The sequence below is a fragment of the Vespula vulgaris genome, chromosome 20 (genome assembly GCF_905475345.1).
Source record: "Vespula vulgaris chromosome 20, iyVesVulg1.1, whole genome shotgun sequence".
Lineage (NCBI taxonomy): Eukaryota > Metazoa > Arthropoda > Insecta > Hymenoptera > Vespidae > Vespula > Vespula vulgaris.
Window position 1 is genome coordinate 3754047 of NC_066605.1, and position 18301 is coordinate 3772347.

At 34.1% G+C, this 18301-nt stretch overlaps 1 protein-coding gene and 2 long non-coding RNA genes across 18 annotated transcripts in view; 1 reads left to right on the forward strand and 2 right to left on the reverse strand.

Moving 5' to 3' along the window:
- LOC127071133 (uncharacterized) overlaps window positions 1-3968 on the reverse strand; it is an 18986-nt gene extending 15018 nt beyond the window's left edge. Inside the window, exons 1-2 of one of the 8 annotated variants that reach the window (XR_007784871.1) lie at window positions 1760-1862; window positions 162-806 (exon numbers count right to left, since the gene is read on the reverse strand). This is a non-coding gene — a long non-coding RNA (uncharacterized LOC127071133). Of the gene's footprint in view, window positions 1-161 lie in introns of all 8 variants that reach the window. The other 7 variants (XR_007784865.1, XR_007784862.1, XR_007784857.1 and 4 more) reach the window with 7 other exon arrangements.
- A 234-nt stretch (window positions 3969-4202) lies between these two features.
- Window positions 4203-9459, forward strand: LOC127071130 (cytochrome P450 4C1-like). Of its 8 annotated transcripts, none has more exons than XM_051010059.1 (13): window positions 4203-5996; window positions 6434-6741; window positions 6812-6918; window positions 7000-7090; window positions 7382-7564; window positions 7652-7721; window positions 7797-7923; window positions 8104-8173; window positions 8332-8438; window positions 8519-8587; window positions 8697-8871; window positions 8969-9145; window positions 9233-9459. In XM_051010059.1, exons 2-13 carry the CDS (start codon window positions 6567-6569, stop codon window positions 9397-9399), a joined length of 1518 nt encoding a protein of 505 aa, XP_050866016.1. In that variant the 5' UTR covers window positions 4203-5996; window positions 6434-6566; the 3' UTR covers window positions 9400-9459. The 8 variants fall into 8 exon arrangements, with proteins under 8 accessions (XP_050866016.1, XP_050866017.1, XP_050866018.1 ...); XM_051010060.1 differs by having other exon boundaries at window positions 6438-6741; XM_051010061.1 differs by having other exon boundaries at window positions 4203-5613; window positions 5699-6741.
- A 62-nt stretch (window positions 9460-9521) lies between these two features.
- Window positions 9522-10909, reverse strand: LOC127071135 (uncharacterized). 2 transcript variants are annotated; one of them, XR_007784892.1, is made up of 4 exons: window positions 10611-10909; window positions 10434-10540; window positions 10139-10352; window positions 9522-10056 (listed from the first exon to the last, which is right to left on the reverse strand). It is a non-coding gene; the product is annotated as an uncharacterized LOC127071135 (long non-coding RNA). The 2 variants fall into 2 exon arrangements; XR_007784893.1 differs by having other exon boundaries at window positions 9522-10052; window positions 10611-10903.
- Between the last annotated feature and the right edge of the window lie 7392 nt (window positions 10910-18301).

Below are 18301 nucleotides of genomic sequence, written 5' to 3' on the forward strand. Positions count from 1 at the left end.
TCACATGCTCGATCGAAGGATTTTCTTCGTCCGCTGAAAAGCACCGAAGAGAATAATGTGAAGCTTAGCCGAACGTCTGATATGTATATGTATATATATATATATATATATATATATATATATATATCTGCGGTGATGATAGCGATGATACATATAACTACCATCGCCGCCTCTGACTCTCGCGTCGGGAGTCCTAATCGAACGGTGAAATAATGGCGCGACATTGGATGTCCCTTAACACAAACGTCGATATAACTGTCTAATTTCAATCATGGCAGGCATAGCGAGAAACGATCGACGATGCATCCTCTTGGAAAGCTCCAAATGCCTGACTGTTCCTGCAAATGGTTCATCATCGTTGGCATCATCATCGTGCGAAAAGTGGAAATACCACGTGAAACAAAACGGAAATAATAGAAAAAAATATAGCGTATACAAATATTTCTGTCGTATCTATGATTTTAAGAGCTGCGTATAAATACGGGTGTGGATGGAGCAATTTAGTAGATGCTCCGTGCGCTTCCCCTCGCTCAGATCCAACATTCGTTCCGATCATTTGTTTCCTGAGGTGTTGCTGGCGGCAATTCAGACGACGTTATTGTACCTAAGTAATGATTACCTTACGAAGTAATGAGATCTTCTTCTCGGTCGCGTGTAGATATACGCGCGCAGTATTGTCATGGCGAGTCCATTTCCGTTGCGTTATATTCGAAAATATGTTTTCGATGGACATGACAATAATTCGCGAACATTCGACGACAATGAACCGTAGTGGTCGTTGTTTGTCCATTCTACTGGAGCTGCAACTGATGGGTCACCGAGTCAGTACATCCGTGAAATATTTCGACGACGACCGGATTTGAATGAAAAAGAAACGAGATTTTATTACAAATACCGCGAGTCGTCAGGAAGAGCTTTCTCGCACTATTGTCGAAAATAACCTGACGAGCGGAGGGACTGCAGTAGACGACGATTCCGGAACTTAAAGGCCAACTCGAAGAGGCGGGACTATAACTGAAGACGACTATATGAACGAAGGAAAGATATCAGGAGTAGGTGGAACGCGTAGAAGCTGCCTTAACGATGAGAAGAGATAAAGAAGACGAAAGTGAGGACAGTGGCGCGGACACCGATGAGCAAGTCCACGGCAGAACGATGAGTCTGTCGGTGGAAGTTTCCTCTATCAGAGATGTAGAAGAATCAATTCGACCGATAAAGCAACGACGATAACGTTCACGACTGCTCCCTAGGATGGATTCGTTGTAATGCTGACTCTTCATAGTCGGACAGATTTTCAGGAGGTAATTAATTGTGAGAGGTTACTAACTAAGGGGATCGGCACGAATATTTGTTCGATTTGAAGGGTGAGTAGAGCATGGGGGCAGTTTAAGAATAATATTCCTTGAAACGGAATTTGCATCGGACTTAGACCTTTGGAACGTTACGAGATAGTTGGAGCAACGTAAGAAACTGACGAAAACTAAACTAACTAGGCGAACAACGAACAACGTGAAAATACGTTTATAGAATGCGTGTAATGGCGGATGGAATGAAAAGAGTAAAAGCTCGCTTATAAAATACATCATCGAGGGGACAGATGATAAGCCGGTGAACTAAACAAGCAATTGTTGCTCTATGGCATTACATCGATTCAAGAACATAAACGAAGGTTGGCGAAATACGAGTGCATGAACGAGGAAATGTAGGAGGAAGAAGAAGCAACTTTTCTGGATTCGCCTGTTCCAGGATCGATACAAACCGGGAGTTGTTCCAACGGCGGCACCCCAGCAGCCCCTTAACTCGGCGGCTCTACCATCAAGGGCACGAAGTATTTTAAGTTTAACCGGTTTGGTCATTTCGCCAGCAAATGTCCGATGGGCGTCGCATCAGAGGAGATCTGCAGCGTTGCGCGGTAACAGCCAAGAGGAAATGTAAGAAGAACAGAACGGAATCGAAGATAATAGAATATTAAAGTTTCCGCGCTGATTGATGCGCGCGTAATACGGCGTAAATTTAATACGTTCGAGTCGCTCGATTAAAATTGTCGGTCCCAAGCTATGTAAGGTTATACGTTTCAATAGTGTAAATCTAACGTAGAAGTGCGAAACGAGCATGTACGTTAGATGAGTTACGACACAATCGCAGTAGATTTTTAGCAAAATAAAAAACGACGGATTACAAAAGTGTTGCTTTCTTCTTCTTGTATAGCGCTTATTGTTCCTTTCCTTTGTCACTGGCAAAGCATCGACTAAAATTCTCGATATCACCCGCATACTTGTACGGGAATCATTGTCTTTTGTTTCATCTTTTCTCATTTCTTTTCTTTCTTTTTTCAAATCCGGTCGCGAAGGCGCAATTTGGAGAGCGCAATTCCTTGCGTTTCTCGCACCGGCCAAGCGTCTCTCGCCAGCGATGATTGTCAATTCGCACGGAGGATCCCTTCCTAACCGTCAGATGTATATCGTACCATCTTTAGCTCCCAAGACAAGTCCATAACCGAGCGAATGTCGACACCTACAGCGATGGGGGGCACTCGAGTCGTGCGCCTGCACACGGCGACTACCGCCGCGAACGATCTCGATCGGCGAGCTTGGCTATATAAGACCAAGTTCATACGTTTGTAACAAAGCCTTCGTTGTCTCAAGAGACGTACGCTCCGGATCGATTTCTCTTCTCAAAGGCGTTCACGCAGCGGTCCTGCGGACCGGCAGTGGTTTTCTACCGAATTCGTTCAAACAAGCTTCGCATTACTCTGCTGCCCGCTTTGCAGCCAACGACAGGCACCGTTGATGTTGGCGAGCGTTGAATAATGCTTCGGCAATCGAAATTATGTCAATGTATTTTCTGTTACTCAGATTGTTTGGTAAGCGGTGTAGCTGTGACACGCGTTTTGCCTTACTCGTACGTAATTAGTTGCGTCGGCTATCTCGACATAAGGGATATATGATATAAGTAAGGCTCTTGACGCTTGCAGTACGAAATCGATGTATACCGATTCGGATTGTTCTGAACTGTGGGATCGCCAGTGATCTTTAAAAGTCTCGGTTATCGTCCGGTTCCGAACGACTGCTCGATTAGATCGCTCTCGCTATCTCTATCACCGACGACGCTGGCGCGGCTACTGCAGATACGGTGATATCAAGCTGTTTGAGTGCCATCGCGTCGCGACCACAACGTCGGACTTTCTCGATCAGCGAGCTTGGCTATGTAAGACTAAGTTCATACGTTTGTATCAAAGCCTTCGTTGTCTCAAGAGACGTACGCTTCGGATCGATTTCTCTTCTCAAGGAGCTTTCGGGCGCTGCTTGGGCGGCTGCTACGGATATGGGAATCTCAATTGATTCGCGTCGCGACTACAGCATCGAACTGTCTCGATCAGCGAGCTTGGCTATGTAAGACTAAGTTCATACGTTTGTATCAAAGCCTTCGTTGTCTCAAGAGACGTACGCTCCGGATCGATTTCTCTTCTCAAAGGCGTTCACGCAGCGGTCCTGCGGACCGGCAGTGGTTTTCTACCGAATTCGTTCAAACAAGCTTCGCATTACTCTGCTGCCCGCTTTGCAGCCAACGACAGGCACCGTTGATGTTGGCGAGCGTTGAATAATGCTTCGGCAATCGAAATTATGTCAATGTATTTTCTGTTACTCAGATTGTTTGGTAAGCGGTGTAGCTGTGACACGCGTTTTGCCTTACTCGTACGTAATTAGTTGCGTCGGCTATCTCGACATAAGGGATATATGATATAAGTAAGGCTCTTGACGCTTGCAGTACGAAATCGATGTATACCGATTCGGATTGTTCTGAACTGTGGGATCGCCAGTGATCTTTAAAAGTCTCGGTTATCGTCCGGTTCCGAACGACTGCTCGATTAGATCGCTCTCGCTATCTCTATCACCGACGACGCTGGCGCGGCTACTGCAGATACGGTGATATCAAGCTGTTTGAGTGCCATCGCGTCGCGACCACAACGTCGGACTTTCTCGATCAGCTAGCTTGGCTATGTAAGACTAAGTTCATACGTTTGTATCAAAGCCTTCGTTGTCTCAAGAGACGTACGCTTCGGATCGATTTCTCTTCTCAAGGAGCTTTCGGGCGCTGCTTGGGCGGCTGCTACGGATATGGGAATCTCAATTGATTCGCGTCGCGACTACAGCATCGAACTGTCTCGATCAGCGAGCTTGGCTATGTAAGACTAAGTTCATACGTTTGTATCAAAGCCTTCGTTGTCTCAAGAGACGTACGCTCCGGATCGATTTCTCTTCTCAAAGGCGTTCACGCAGCGGTCCTGCGGACCGGCAGTGGTTTTCTACCGAATTCGTTCAAACAAGCTTCGCATTACTCTGCTGCCCGCTTTGCAGCCAACGACAGGCACCGTTGATGTTGGCGAGCGTTGAATAATGCTTCGGCAATCGAAATTATGTCAATGTATTTTCTGTTACTCAGATTGTTTGGTAAGCGGTGTAGCTGTGACACGCGTGTTGCCTTACTCGTACGTAATTAGTTGCGTCGGCTATATCGACATAAGGGATATATGATATAAGTAAGGCTCTTGACGCTTGCAGTAGGAAATCGATGTATACGGATTGGGATTGTCCTGAACTGTGGAATCGCCAGTGATCTTTAAAAGTCTCGGTTATCGTACGGTTCCGAACGACTGCTCGATTAGATCGCTCTCGCTATCTCTATCACCGACGACGCTGGCGCGGCTACTGCAGATACGGTGATATCAAGCTGTTTGAGTGCCATCGCGTCGCGACCACAACGTCGGACTTTCTCGATCAGCGAGCTTGGCTATATAAGACTAAGTTCATATGTTTCTATCAAAGCCTTCGTTGTCTCAAGAGACGTACGCTCCGGATCGATTTCTCTTCTCAAAGGCGTTCACGCAGCGGTCCTGCGGACCGGCAATGATTTTCTCAATTCGTTCAAACAAGCTTCGCATTACTCTGCTGCCCGCTTTTCAGCGAACGACAGGAACCGTTGATGTTGACGAGCATTGAATAATGCTTCGGCAATCGAAATTATGTCAATGTATTTTCTATTACTCAGATCGTGGCGTAATCAATATTTTCGTGGCACGCGTGTTGCCTTACTCGTACGTAGTTAGTTGCGTCGGCTATCTCGAGATAAGGGATATATGATATAAGTAAGGCTCTTGACGATTAGAGTACGATATCGATGTATATCGATTCGGATTGGACTGGATTATGGGATCGCGTGATCTTTAAAAGTCTCTGTTGCCTTACGGATCCGTTCGACTGCTCGATCATATCACTCTCACTATCTCTATCACCGGCGACGCTCGAGCGGCTGCAACGCGTTACCGGGATATCAAGCGATTCGAGCGCCACATCGCACCGCGACTACGATTGCGAGCTTTCTCGATCAGCGAGCTTGTCTATATACGACCATTTCGTACTCCTGTACCAAAGCCTTCGTTGTGTCAAGGGACGTACGCGTCGGACGATTTCTCTTCTCAAGGAGCTTTCAGGCGGCGCTTAGACGGCTGCTACTGATACGGGTATCTCAATCGATTCGAGTGCCATCGCGTCGCCACTACAACATCGAACTTTCTCGATCAGCGAGCTTGGCTATATACGATCAAGTTCATACGTTTGTATCTTTCATTCTTGGCTTCTTTCATTAACTTCTTTTTAGATATGACCCTAATGGGTGTCTTATGTGACCATATGATAAGTTTCAGGAACCGTGACCAGGACTTTTAACTTTTCCTTTACAAGATTTTTTTTCTAAGAACCTGATTGATACGACTTATAAATCGATGAGAAATGAAATTATATTAGCGTAATAGAATGAACGCTTTTTTAATATCTTCTGAAAGAATGTAATAGCGTGAAATGAATAACCTTCCATGTACTTATGTGTATACATTGTGTGTGATAAGTGGAGAAAGTACCTAAATGTCTAATTATATCATAAGATTCTGACGTATCAAGAAAATGATTCTACGTCGCAGAAAAAATGTGAACCTCAGGGTGAGTCAAAATTTTACGTAAAAATTTAATTGTTTGATGAAGGAATATCAATGAAAATATAATTAAAACTGAATGAAAAATCTTTATGCATTTTGAACGAATTGTTCCATAATGTCATCGACCAACATTGATATTTCTTTCGAGGCACTTTTATTTAATCTCCTTCCTTTTAATTTCCCTTTCCTAATTTATTATTGCCTTCGCGGATAGTTCGAAAGTAATTAAAAGTCAATCGCATCAATGCAATTACATTTCGATATACTTTATAAATACTTTATATACGGACCGATAAGTATGTGATTTATATTTCTTGACCTTCTAGAACTTCTTACCCCATCAAATTTGATATTATAAGCTCTGATGGCGAGAGCAAAGTCTACACTCCATACTCTTTAAATATTTTTTCCTTTCCCCTTACATAATTACTTTCTGTTAAGATAGCAGAATTGTAGGAGTCGGTGTGCGGTGCTAACAAAGTATCTGTAAATCTCAACACGTATTATTAGAATTATAGGAGTAATTTTATTTTGATTAAATTGTTTGCATACTTTTCAATTGATTCAATTCATAATGGAGTTCATTGCTTTAATGATTGCCATTACAGCAATACTAATTGGATTATTTTGTGGAATAGTAAACAATTTTTTAAATAAATTATACATATATAATACGATCAAAGGATTCCCGGGCCCAAAAGCATATCCAATTATCGGAAATGCTCATTTGTTTATCGGTAATATCGGAGGTAAATTTGTAACTTATGTCTTGTATATTTAAACGTTTTACCTGATTTTAATTTATAATCTTTCTTCTAGATATAACTAAGCAAATTCTAAAGATAAGTAAAAATTACCAATCAATATTTCGTCTATGGTTAGGTATGCAATTGTTTATCGTAATAAACAATTCTGAATATATCAAAGTAAGATCTACATGCGTTGTTTTAATAATTTTTAATGAATTCATATTATTTTAATTTTGTTTTCCTATTTTATTTCTTAAGAATGTATTGAAGAGTCCAAATATTACTGAAAAAAGCGAGGAGTATGGAATTCTGAAACTTGTTGTGGGCAATGGATTGCTGACTGCTCCAGGTGAAGTATATATAATCTCTATTATTTATTAATATGTAAGAAATTATGTTATTATTATACATATATCTTTTTCACTATTAAATTTTATAAAATTGAAGGATAACATTTTTTTTATCTTTATGGACACATACGAAAAATGTATTATATGAATATATATAAGATCTTTACTTTTTTTCTCATACGATATACACGTACATATATATATATATATATATATATATATATATATATATATAATAGATGAACAATATAAATAAAATATGTAAATTAAATTATCTTTTTGATTTGCAGTATCGGTGTGGAATACTCATCGAAAATTTCTAAATAAAATCTTTCTGGAAAAATATTTAAAGTCGCATACAGATGTACTAGTTCATCATTCTATCGCATTAATTAAAAAATTGGAAACATTAATTGGAGAAGAACTAGACATTCGGCATTACGTTTTTCGCTGCACATTGGATATTGTATATGGTAAAATTACAAAATTTTTAAACGTTTATAAAATTTATATACATTTTTATTAATTTATCATAATTTTGTTACATGACTAATTAAAAGATAACATGTTCAATATACGACTAAATTCCCTAATCAATGAGAATTGCAAACTGCCTGAATCTATTGATTGGTAATACTATTCACTTTCATATGTTATAATCGCTTCACCTTTTATTTATAATTGGTGTTTGGTTTCCCATTTTAGTTTGATGGATATAGCTATGCAAAGAATCCTTAAATTATGGTTACGTCCTGACATAATTTTTTATAACACTGCTATGGGAAAGAAATTACGGACGTGTATGTCGCGCCTGGATAACATTACAAGCAATGTATTTTTAGGACAAACATTGTTTTATTTCTTTTACTATTAAAATATTTTAATATTTTATATGTATATGTGTGTGTGTATGTGTGTGTGTGTGTATACATATATATAATAATATACATGTATATATAATTTGTGTGTGTGTGTGTGTACTATATATTTATATTATTTTCTTTTCGTAAAGATAATCAAAGAAAAGAAGGAATCTATGTTGAGAAGTAAATTAAATCGGGAACTGACAGAGGAAAATTCAGGTAAATATAATTATCTACATATGATTATAGCACATTATTTTTCATTCTTCATTAATTCATTCAATTAATAATTTTTTCATTAAAATTTATTTCATTAAAACATTTCTTAACTTTATTATTATTAATGATAGATCATATATCCTTATTTATGTTTCAAGAACAAAAGCCAAGTTTTCTCCAGGACCTTTTATTTGAATCATTCCATGAAGATGTAAAATATTCAGAGCAAGATATTCGAGACGAAATCAATACCATTGTTATAGCTGTAAGTCGCATTTATTATTAAGTTGTATTAAAGTTTTGTTTATTGAATAAAATTAGAGAAAAGTGTTCATTCCTTTTCAGGGAAGTGATACTACAGCTACTACCATAAGTTTTGTACTTTTAATGCTTGCTACATTCCCTGATATTCAAGTACTTATTACTTAGTACTTATATACTTAGTTATTTATAATTATTTATATAACGAAAATTATGTTCATGTTATCTTCTTATCATTTTTTTCATATTTTTGATCACAAAGAACGAAGTATATAAGGAACTGAATCAAATTTATGGCTCATGCGATCCGAAAGATAAATCAATAAAGTATGATGATCTTAAAGATATGAAACTTTTGGAACGAGTAATCAAAGAAACGTTACGACTTTTCCCCGCAGCTCCTGTCATCGCTCGGAAAGTAACGCAAGATATAGAGGGTATTTTTATACATAAAATAATAATTGTTATATTTTTTATCGTTAAAAATATTAGTACATTATTTAGTAGTAATATTTGTTTATTAATTATATCAAGTGACAAAAAACTGGACTATACCGAAAGGAAGTTCAGCGATATTTTTCATCTATAATCTTCATCGTAATGAAAAATATTGGCCCCAACCGCTAATATTCGATCCGGATAGGTTTCTTCCGGGGAGGTATAGTTCCTCGGACTTTTTTCCGTTTAGTTATGGTCGCAGAAATTGCATAGGTAATTATATACTCTAATAGATTTCGGAAATTGTATTCCATAAAGTTAAAGAACAAAACGCATTTACATCTGATTTTATATTTTTAGGTCAAAACTTTGCTATGTTAGAAATGACCATAATAATTGCTACACTGGTACGAAAATTTGTAATCAAAATAGATAAGCCAGTAGAAATTGCAGAAATAGGAGTAAAATTGTGCCTCTCGTTGAAACCGACCGAACCAATAAAACTAAAATTTGAAAAAAGGATGTAATTTAAATATATAATATGTGTACATAATATAGACTTAATTAAAATATATATGTGATACATTTTTGAGCGATATTATATAATCTATAGCAAAAACAAATTATTAACCGTATAAAATAAAAACTGGTATAAAAATCATCCAATAGAATTTCATTATTTTATATAGTTTGATATAACGAATAAGTAGTTAATCAGTCCTTGAAAATTACTCTTATTGCTAATTTCGAAATTTTTATAAATTAATATTTGTATAGATTATTTAAATTTCAAGAATGCTTTCTTATAAATATTCTTTGTTTTCTCCTATTAATTAACTCTTTCCCTACGTCCGGCATATCATGGAGCAAGGTACTAATGCTCTTTTAATTGAATTTGCTATATCTAACAAGGTAAATGAACACTGACTGAAGGAGCAATAAGAATATTCAGTTCGTAATGAGACTTTGAAGCTTACAATACTAAATACGACGAGATTTAAAGGGGATAGAGCAGTACGAGCATTTAATTCATAATAAGAATTGTAGCCATGTACTACAAATTTGATGAGATTGGTAATGTCTTAATATTATAATATTTCGATAAAGAAATATCCCTCTTCTTGAATAGGCTAAGGTCCACGAAAGTATTTAATTTTTATTGAGATCGGTCCAACAGAATCTATCTATAAGAACAATCACGTCATATATTTATCCTTAAATGTGAAGATCTTATATATATTTATATAATACATTGTACATATGTACCTGTAAAGAAGAAAAAAAATCTTATCATTCAATTTCATAAAATTTCATCGTGAAAAAATATATGTATAGTAGTAACATAATTTCTTATATATTAAAAAATAATGGAGGATACATATATTTCGTTTGGAGCAGTCAGCACTCCATTGCGCAAAGCAGGTTTCAAGATTCTATACCCTCCGATTTGTTCAGTAACATTTGGACTCTTCAATATATTCTTAAGAAATAAAATAGGAAAACAAAATTAAAATAATATGAATTCATTAAAAATTATTAAAACAACGCATATAGAACTTACCTTGATACATTCAGAATTGTTTATTACAATAAACAATTGCATACCTAACCATAGACGAAATATTGATTGGTAATTTTTACTTATCTTTAGAATTTGGTTAGTTATGTCTAGAAGAAAGATTATAAATTAAAATCAGGTAAAATGTTTAAATATACAAGACATAAGTTACAAATTTACCTCCGATATTACCGATAAACAAATGAGCATTTCCGATAATTGGATATGCTTTTGGGCCCGGGAATCCTTTGATCGTATTATATATGTATAATTTATTTAAAAAATTGTTTACTATTCCACAAAATAATCCAATTAGTATTGCTGTAATGGCAATCATTAAAGCAATGAACTCCATTATGAATTGAATCAATTGAAAAGTATGCAAACAATTTAATCAAAATAAAATTACTCCTTTAATTCTAATAATACGTGTTGAGATTTACAGATACTTTATTAGCACCGCACATCGGCTCCTTCTGTCCTTCTTTCTGAATAGAGAATGATCATGGAGGAAGATAAGAAAGAATATTTAAAGAGTATAGAGCGTGGACTTTGCTCTATTCATCAGAGTTTACATCATCAAATACTGATTCCGTTGGGCAAGAAGTTTTAAGAGGTCAGAAAACATATTTGTATATCTATGTATATTTATAAAGTATATTAAGACATAACTGTTTATTGGTATAAAGACATACCAAATTATTGTGAGAACGCGATTTCTTCGAAAGATCCCGTGGAGTTCGTAAGTTAGAATTTTATGAAACGCTGTAAAGAATACTTCACGAATTGCAATTATAACATTATATTTTGAAATAAAGATACAGTTGTGTGATAAGTGTTTTGTTAGGTGTAATTAAATCAGTAATGTTTATCAGGTCTCGAAGGTCTTGATAATTTGTGCCTGAAAGTTATAGGCTGACACGTTACACTTTAGATTGTGCTGGATATATTCGATTGATGGCCAGTGATTGTTAAGAGTCAGTTTTCTTACTAGTGAATGCGAATGCTTTAATGCGACTGACTTTTTATTTCTCTCGAATTATCCGCGAAGGCAATAATGAATTAAGAAAGGGAAATTAAAATGGCGGAGTTTAAATAAAAGTGCCTGGAAAGCAATATGCATGTTGGTCATTGGCGTTTCGGGATAGTTCGTTCGAAATGTTTAAATCATCTCATGTAAGGGTCTTGTCTTGGAAACCGTATGGATCAATGAGTATTGCATTCATATTAAATGGGTGGGCCCCAGACAAATCCATAACTCATTTTCCCCACTTTCATTGTTTTTATTTATTGCCCTACTATTGTCCGATTATTGAAAACTACATACTAGACTATAAATGTTTAAGCTCGAACAAAAATGACAATGAGCTTATATTTGTTCCTTTTGTTAATAAGTCCACAATGAATACGCAAGAGCAAATATTCCCAACAATGATATATGGTCTTTAGCAGAAAGTATTGTAAATTATTCAAAATGCCCACGTATGCATTCACATTTTATTAAAATAAAACATTTAAAGACGTTCTGTATTTTTCGAAATATACAAACTTTACTAGTCTGTACATTCGCTCAACACTCAATACCGGATGAAAATGTTAATTCTCCACTGCTCTGCCCCACTCTTCACTCTCTACTTTACTTTGCTTTGTTATACTCTGTTCTATCTTCTCTGTAATTGCTTTCTTTTGTCCATATATATCGTTCAGTATACGGGCATATCAAATGTGTGAGACAAAGAGCATTTAGTCAAAGTCATAGTCATCACCTAATCTCAGCACGTGCATAAATATTTATTTCTATGTCTCATATATTCTCACTTATCTATCGTTTATTATATATCACTTATATACAGGATTATGCCTTTTATCGTCCAAGCACATACCAAGAAAGAAATATTTTTCTTAACACAAATCAAATACTGTAAGTTTAATTCGATTTAATACATACGTTTTATTTTTTGCTCCAGCGAAGATAATTATTTTCTTAAATAACATTACTGGTAATATTGTATGTATATATTACGTAGTACAACCCAACAATGGTCCTGTCTATTTGGATACTGATGAGTATTTCACTCGCACTAAGTATTTCATGTGAAAACTAAGAAAATAAAATAAAAACCATCTTATTTAAGATCTTAGAAAAATATATGTAAACTATTACATACATTTTGAAAGTATCATGATAAGAATTATGTTATTACCAACGCAAAAGTAACCAGAAGTGTAAAGTCTGAATAAAAGAATCATCAAGGCAAACCTCCTTGAATTTGAAATTTATTTCAAGATATTTCTCAAATATAATTTTCTCAAATATGATATCTTACGAAAGAATTAAAAATGTTTGTGATGTTTGAATTATAAAATGAATTGAAAAATACGAGATGTTCCAATTTTATGTAAGTTATTTTACATTAATTACAGAATGCAATTGTGCCGTAACAATTATTTCGGAATATAAATTTACGTAAAAATAAATTTGCCAGATAACATCACGTTTTGTTAATTTTTCGGTCTACTCCTATAACATATCATTTAATTTCATACGTATTGCTTATGCATTACTTCAACGTTATCGTCGATTGTATCCTATGACGAGAGAAAAATTTCTTAATTCCAAAGATAATTATTACAATTGTAATTGTTCACTGTTTGCTTGTCTTTTTATCCCATAATACTATTATAACAGATACTTTGTGAGTCGTGTCTAAACAAAATGTTCACCTGTAGAAATTCAACGGTTATATAACAACGAATGCCTGAGGTCCTTCCCTCTCACTTTTTTGATGATCTCAGTATTCACGTTTGCAGTTTATTTACGAGATATAAACACAGACAACGATTTATTTCATTCGAACGTTCTCTAGTTTGATGGAAGGTGCCGCTAATTAATTTCCCGCTCAGTTCGATTGGTTGGCAAATTTGTTGCCGCTACTCGGCCAGTATTGGCAATCGCGCGAGTATGCATGCGCCCATTATCAAACTACTGAGCTCAATGTAATTACTGGTATTCGTGCAATATAACTAATATTCGTATAATACCTTGAATGTTACAATACTCTTCAGGAAATAAACAAATTTTTTAAATAATTCTCTAAAGTGCGATACCGCTCGTAACGTCGACCCTGATGTAACCGAACATTAGATAATGCGCAGACGAAGGGTGTTGTGCCTTATCTTTTTCGATGCACATGCCCTATATTGTTTTTTGGAGACTTTTCGATGTGCACGATGGAATCTGCTTGTATGCTCAGAACTATTCGATATTTCAATTGCATCTCCGTCAATTTCGGGATTGGCTGATGGTGAATCCGTTATCCACGAAACTCTCACTCGATGTAAAAATGTTTTGTGTGTCATTTTCTTTCGATTCGTATTGCAATGGACGCATTAACGAATTAAAAATTGTACAATTGACGCAAAGCACTGCTCGTTCAGTCCACTTTTTCGTTTTTCTTCAAATTGAATTCGTAAAGGCCAATCGGCACGATCTAACTTATATACATGTCGTATACCTTATATACTTATTGTACTCGATTATTCTCTCAGGTTTCCCCTGATAGGCCATCGATTGATCGTTCATTCATACTCTTGATTTCCGTTACTCGTGTGGAATGTATCGTCATATTTACGATATATTTACGTTTCATTGCACGCAATTCTTCCATATTTAGTCAGTAATAGAATACGGTTGTACCGAAATGCAGTATGAATCATTCAAAAGAGTTACGGCTTTGAGATTCTTGAATCGTTCCAAATAAAATCGTACTCGCATCTCTGCATGCATACGAATTTAATTCATATTGACGACGTTGTAATCTTATAAATAACTGGATAATCGTGGTAAATGTGATACCACATATTCTTATATGGCTAAAAGATAAAAACAAAATGATGATTTTATTTTCGAATTTCATTCCTCGACCAACATATAGTTCTAAATAACAAATATATTCTATAAGAGCCCCTACACGTAGGACGTACCTTACAATTGTCTCGTTAATTCTCCCGATGATAGTTGACAAGATTCATATTCGTCGTATGAAATTCGTCTCTTGAAATAGTTTATAATAGGATTCAATTCTCAAAAATTTATACGAATCCGTGATACACATATAGACACACCTTTAATGAAATTGAAAAATTTTAATATAGAAATATGAGATCCTTATGATTGTTGACATAAACATATTGATCTCAGTTAGCCTCAGTTGCTGCAAGGTCATAAAGAATTGCATTTGGATCTCATTTAAACTACAAGAATTAGATCGTAAATGCCCATTTATGTTCTATGTCCATTTATGTTCATGCATCGGACTCGAATTAGTTACTATATTTTGTATGTATGTAATAGTTTACATATCATCCCTAGCCCGGACTTAGTACAGTTAAATTTACTAGTCACCTATTTTATTGTATTTTTTTTATAACTTGTGATTGTTATTATATTTTTTCGGTGACACCATGATCGGGCATCGTTACTGCATGGACTTATAGGTCGGAACGTGTCTTATTAAAATGAATAAAAAAACCGACGGAGAAAAATTCGCCTAAAGATATGATTAAATATCTGTATGTTTAAAGAAAAATATAAATAAATATTTTCTTACGATAAATGCTATCTTTCGTTGTTGCTAGAAGTTTCTTTAATATCTTCCAACGACGAACAGAATAATAACCAAAGATGTAATTAACTGAGATTGTTTTCGAACGATTTTAACTCGTTATTAATTAATAATTCTTGCTAATTTATTACCAATAAACGTCGAAATAGCATTTAATTCTTTAGAATAATTGTATTTCTTTACAAGTATTGAAAGTAATTTTCATCATTGAAAATTTTCATAACTTCCCTCTATTACGTTGATTTACGCAATATAGTTTCAGCTAGAAGAAATCACAATAATTAATTTTTAATATTACTAAATGGACCATTTAATTATTGCTTTTACTATTATTATGTATTAATAATATGTGCATATTATAAACTTATTTTTTATTAATATTAATAATAAATGTTCCGCAACAATATATTACTATAAAAAATAAATATGCAGTATTCAATCTCGACAGAACAGAAATCCAGCCTATCGATCGTTCTGAAATACACTTATGTTCTAAAATATAAAAATTAACTTGAATTAAATTAATCACCTTTAAAATATAACTATCAAATTTAAATGTTTGTCAATATGCATGCGCGTGTATATATATACATACATATACATATATATTTATTTATTTATATGTAATATTATATATATTTTATTTATTTTAATATTATTTATATATAATATTATATTAATGAAAACTGAAATCAGTCTATGAATTTTCCATTCTTCTTATATCTAATAAATTTTTTATGTTTCAATTAGTTTATATTTGCACTCAAAGCAATTTACCAATAAATATTTAAGAATGAATTTTTCATATAAAGAAAAAGAATTGATTCTATCGATATGTATACCCGAAAATATAATAATTAAAAATTCTTATAATCTTTCTTTTTTTCCACAAATACGTATAATAAGAAATATCAATAAAAATAACCAGTAGTAATGAATGTTGCACCCATAATCCATATTCATGCAATAGTCTCGTACTCATATATCCATTTCTTTCTTTTCCCGTCTATTTCTAGCAAACCGCTATTTATTCTATCGCTGTTTATTCTTTCTCTTTTCCTCTTTCTCTTATCAAAAGGACAATGTTTTCTTCCGACTAATTCATTCGATAGCTTCATTAATTTTAATAATTTTATTATTAAAAAACATAAGATCAATTAGTGCAAAAATTTGTTTCGATCAAGAATTTGAAAAAAAAATCTAGTCTATGTAACTTCGCTCCTGATAACAACAATTAACTGTCCTTTGCTAATACCTGGTGTTCTAAGAAAATTCTTATCCATTATGCATATAGCACGCTACCATTTTGTTTTTCTAACTTGTCTAGTTTAACAGATTATATATAAGAATCTTTTCTTTCATTAGAAGTATTTAATTGAAATATATATCATTCTATGTAACATTCTATGTAAATCATTACAATGTATAAAATGCTGATATGATTATTAAATTGAGATAAATGACCATGTATGTTTATATATTGTAAATAAGATAACTCCGCACGTGTAATCTCAATACTCTGATCATTGAAAGATAGAAAGGGAAGGAATGTAAACATTCATTGTTAGATAATGGTTAAATTTCCACATGTAACAGATATGACGCAATAACTGATGACCATGAGAAAGAAACTATTCCATATGATCTGTGCCAATTGTCGACGATTGCATATATGATTATCGTAATATTGATATGCTAATCTTATGTATGTGTCCCTTCTACTTATTTCACATTACTCTGACTTTTTTCTCTCACACTTACATACATAGCAGCAGATTAAATAATTTTATTTACTGAATTCTAGAAACTACTAATCATCGAGAAACAATCACTAAAAACGTCTTTTTCGATGTATATATGTCATAAATGTAATGCATTGATCATCATCAAGGTTTTGTGATTAAATATTCGTTTAAAGAATACTCTAGATCTAACAAATGCTTCTACATTAATATTTATTGACAATATAAATAATTTGACTACGTTTAGACCAATTTCGAATAAAAATATGAAAATCAAGCAAATCGAAGAATTTGTCTACTTAATGCTTTTCATCGAATCGACTTAACTATTAAACATCGTTTACGTTACTGCAATTTCACTTTATTTTTTCTCACAGATCAACCTAAAGTTGAAGTTTATAGAATCAATGTCCTTCGTAATTTTTTACAACTTAAATGTAATTCGATGGAATCATAGAAACATTTATCGATTAATTATTTTTAAGTTTAAGATTAATTATCTTCAATTATCTTGTAAGTACGTGTAGGAATAAGTGAAAGAACGAGGATGAATGTGAGATAGAGTAAGAGAGAAGAAGGATGAGGGAGAGGGGAAGAGAGAGAGAGAGAGAGAGAGAGAGAGAGAGAAAGAGAGATAAGAGGGAAGTGAAATAAATAAAAGATAAATGTTAACAACTATTGATATTTTTTTATCTCGGGATGACCTTGAAAAGAGATTATTTGATAATGATCTAATACATAACGGACTAAAAGTGTTATAGCAAGTATTTTCATAGCTCTTCCAAAAATAACATATCGTTTTTTTACTATCATATAAGAAATATATAATTTTGATTTTTTCGATTGTTAATTATGTACGGCAGGAAATACGAAGCACAATTTATTAGTACATGTATGTATGTAGAGTATAACAAGATTACATGACAAAAATTGAGAAATGGATTTCTCGTATCTAGAAAAGAAAAATAAATTCTTTAATATGAGTCTGAAAATGTTTTATTTCTAAGTTGTAAGATTTTATAAGACATCTGAGTATGATATTCGTGCGTGACATACATAAACAAAATGCATTGACGCGAATTCCTTCATTTTAGTATATTGTTTCACCACTATAGCAGCGATAGAATGATGCAGCGACTTTCCATGAGCTTATCGTGGACGCATGTAAAAGAATATGTATTATGATACAAATTTTGGAATGTGTTTGGAACTCAATAAGACGACGCGATAAGAACGAGTCCTGTATTCAAGCAGGAGGATATTTCGAACATTATATACAAGGAAATGTCAATATTGGATCTTCCTCTATTTACTTGATAATTTTTTCAACCAAGCTCGGAATTAGATTTTCTATCCTGGCCGTTTGTCTCACATCCTTATCTAATCTATTTTGTTTTAACTATTAATTAACTAATCTAATTTGTTAATTACGATGTCTTCGAGGAAGAAAGGAAGTTTCCTTGATAATGGCCAGATTAAACGCTATCAGCACATATGAAATATG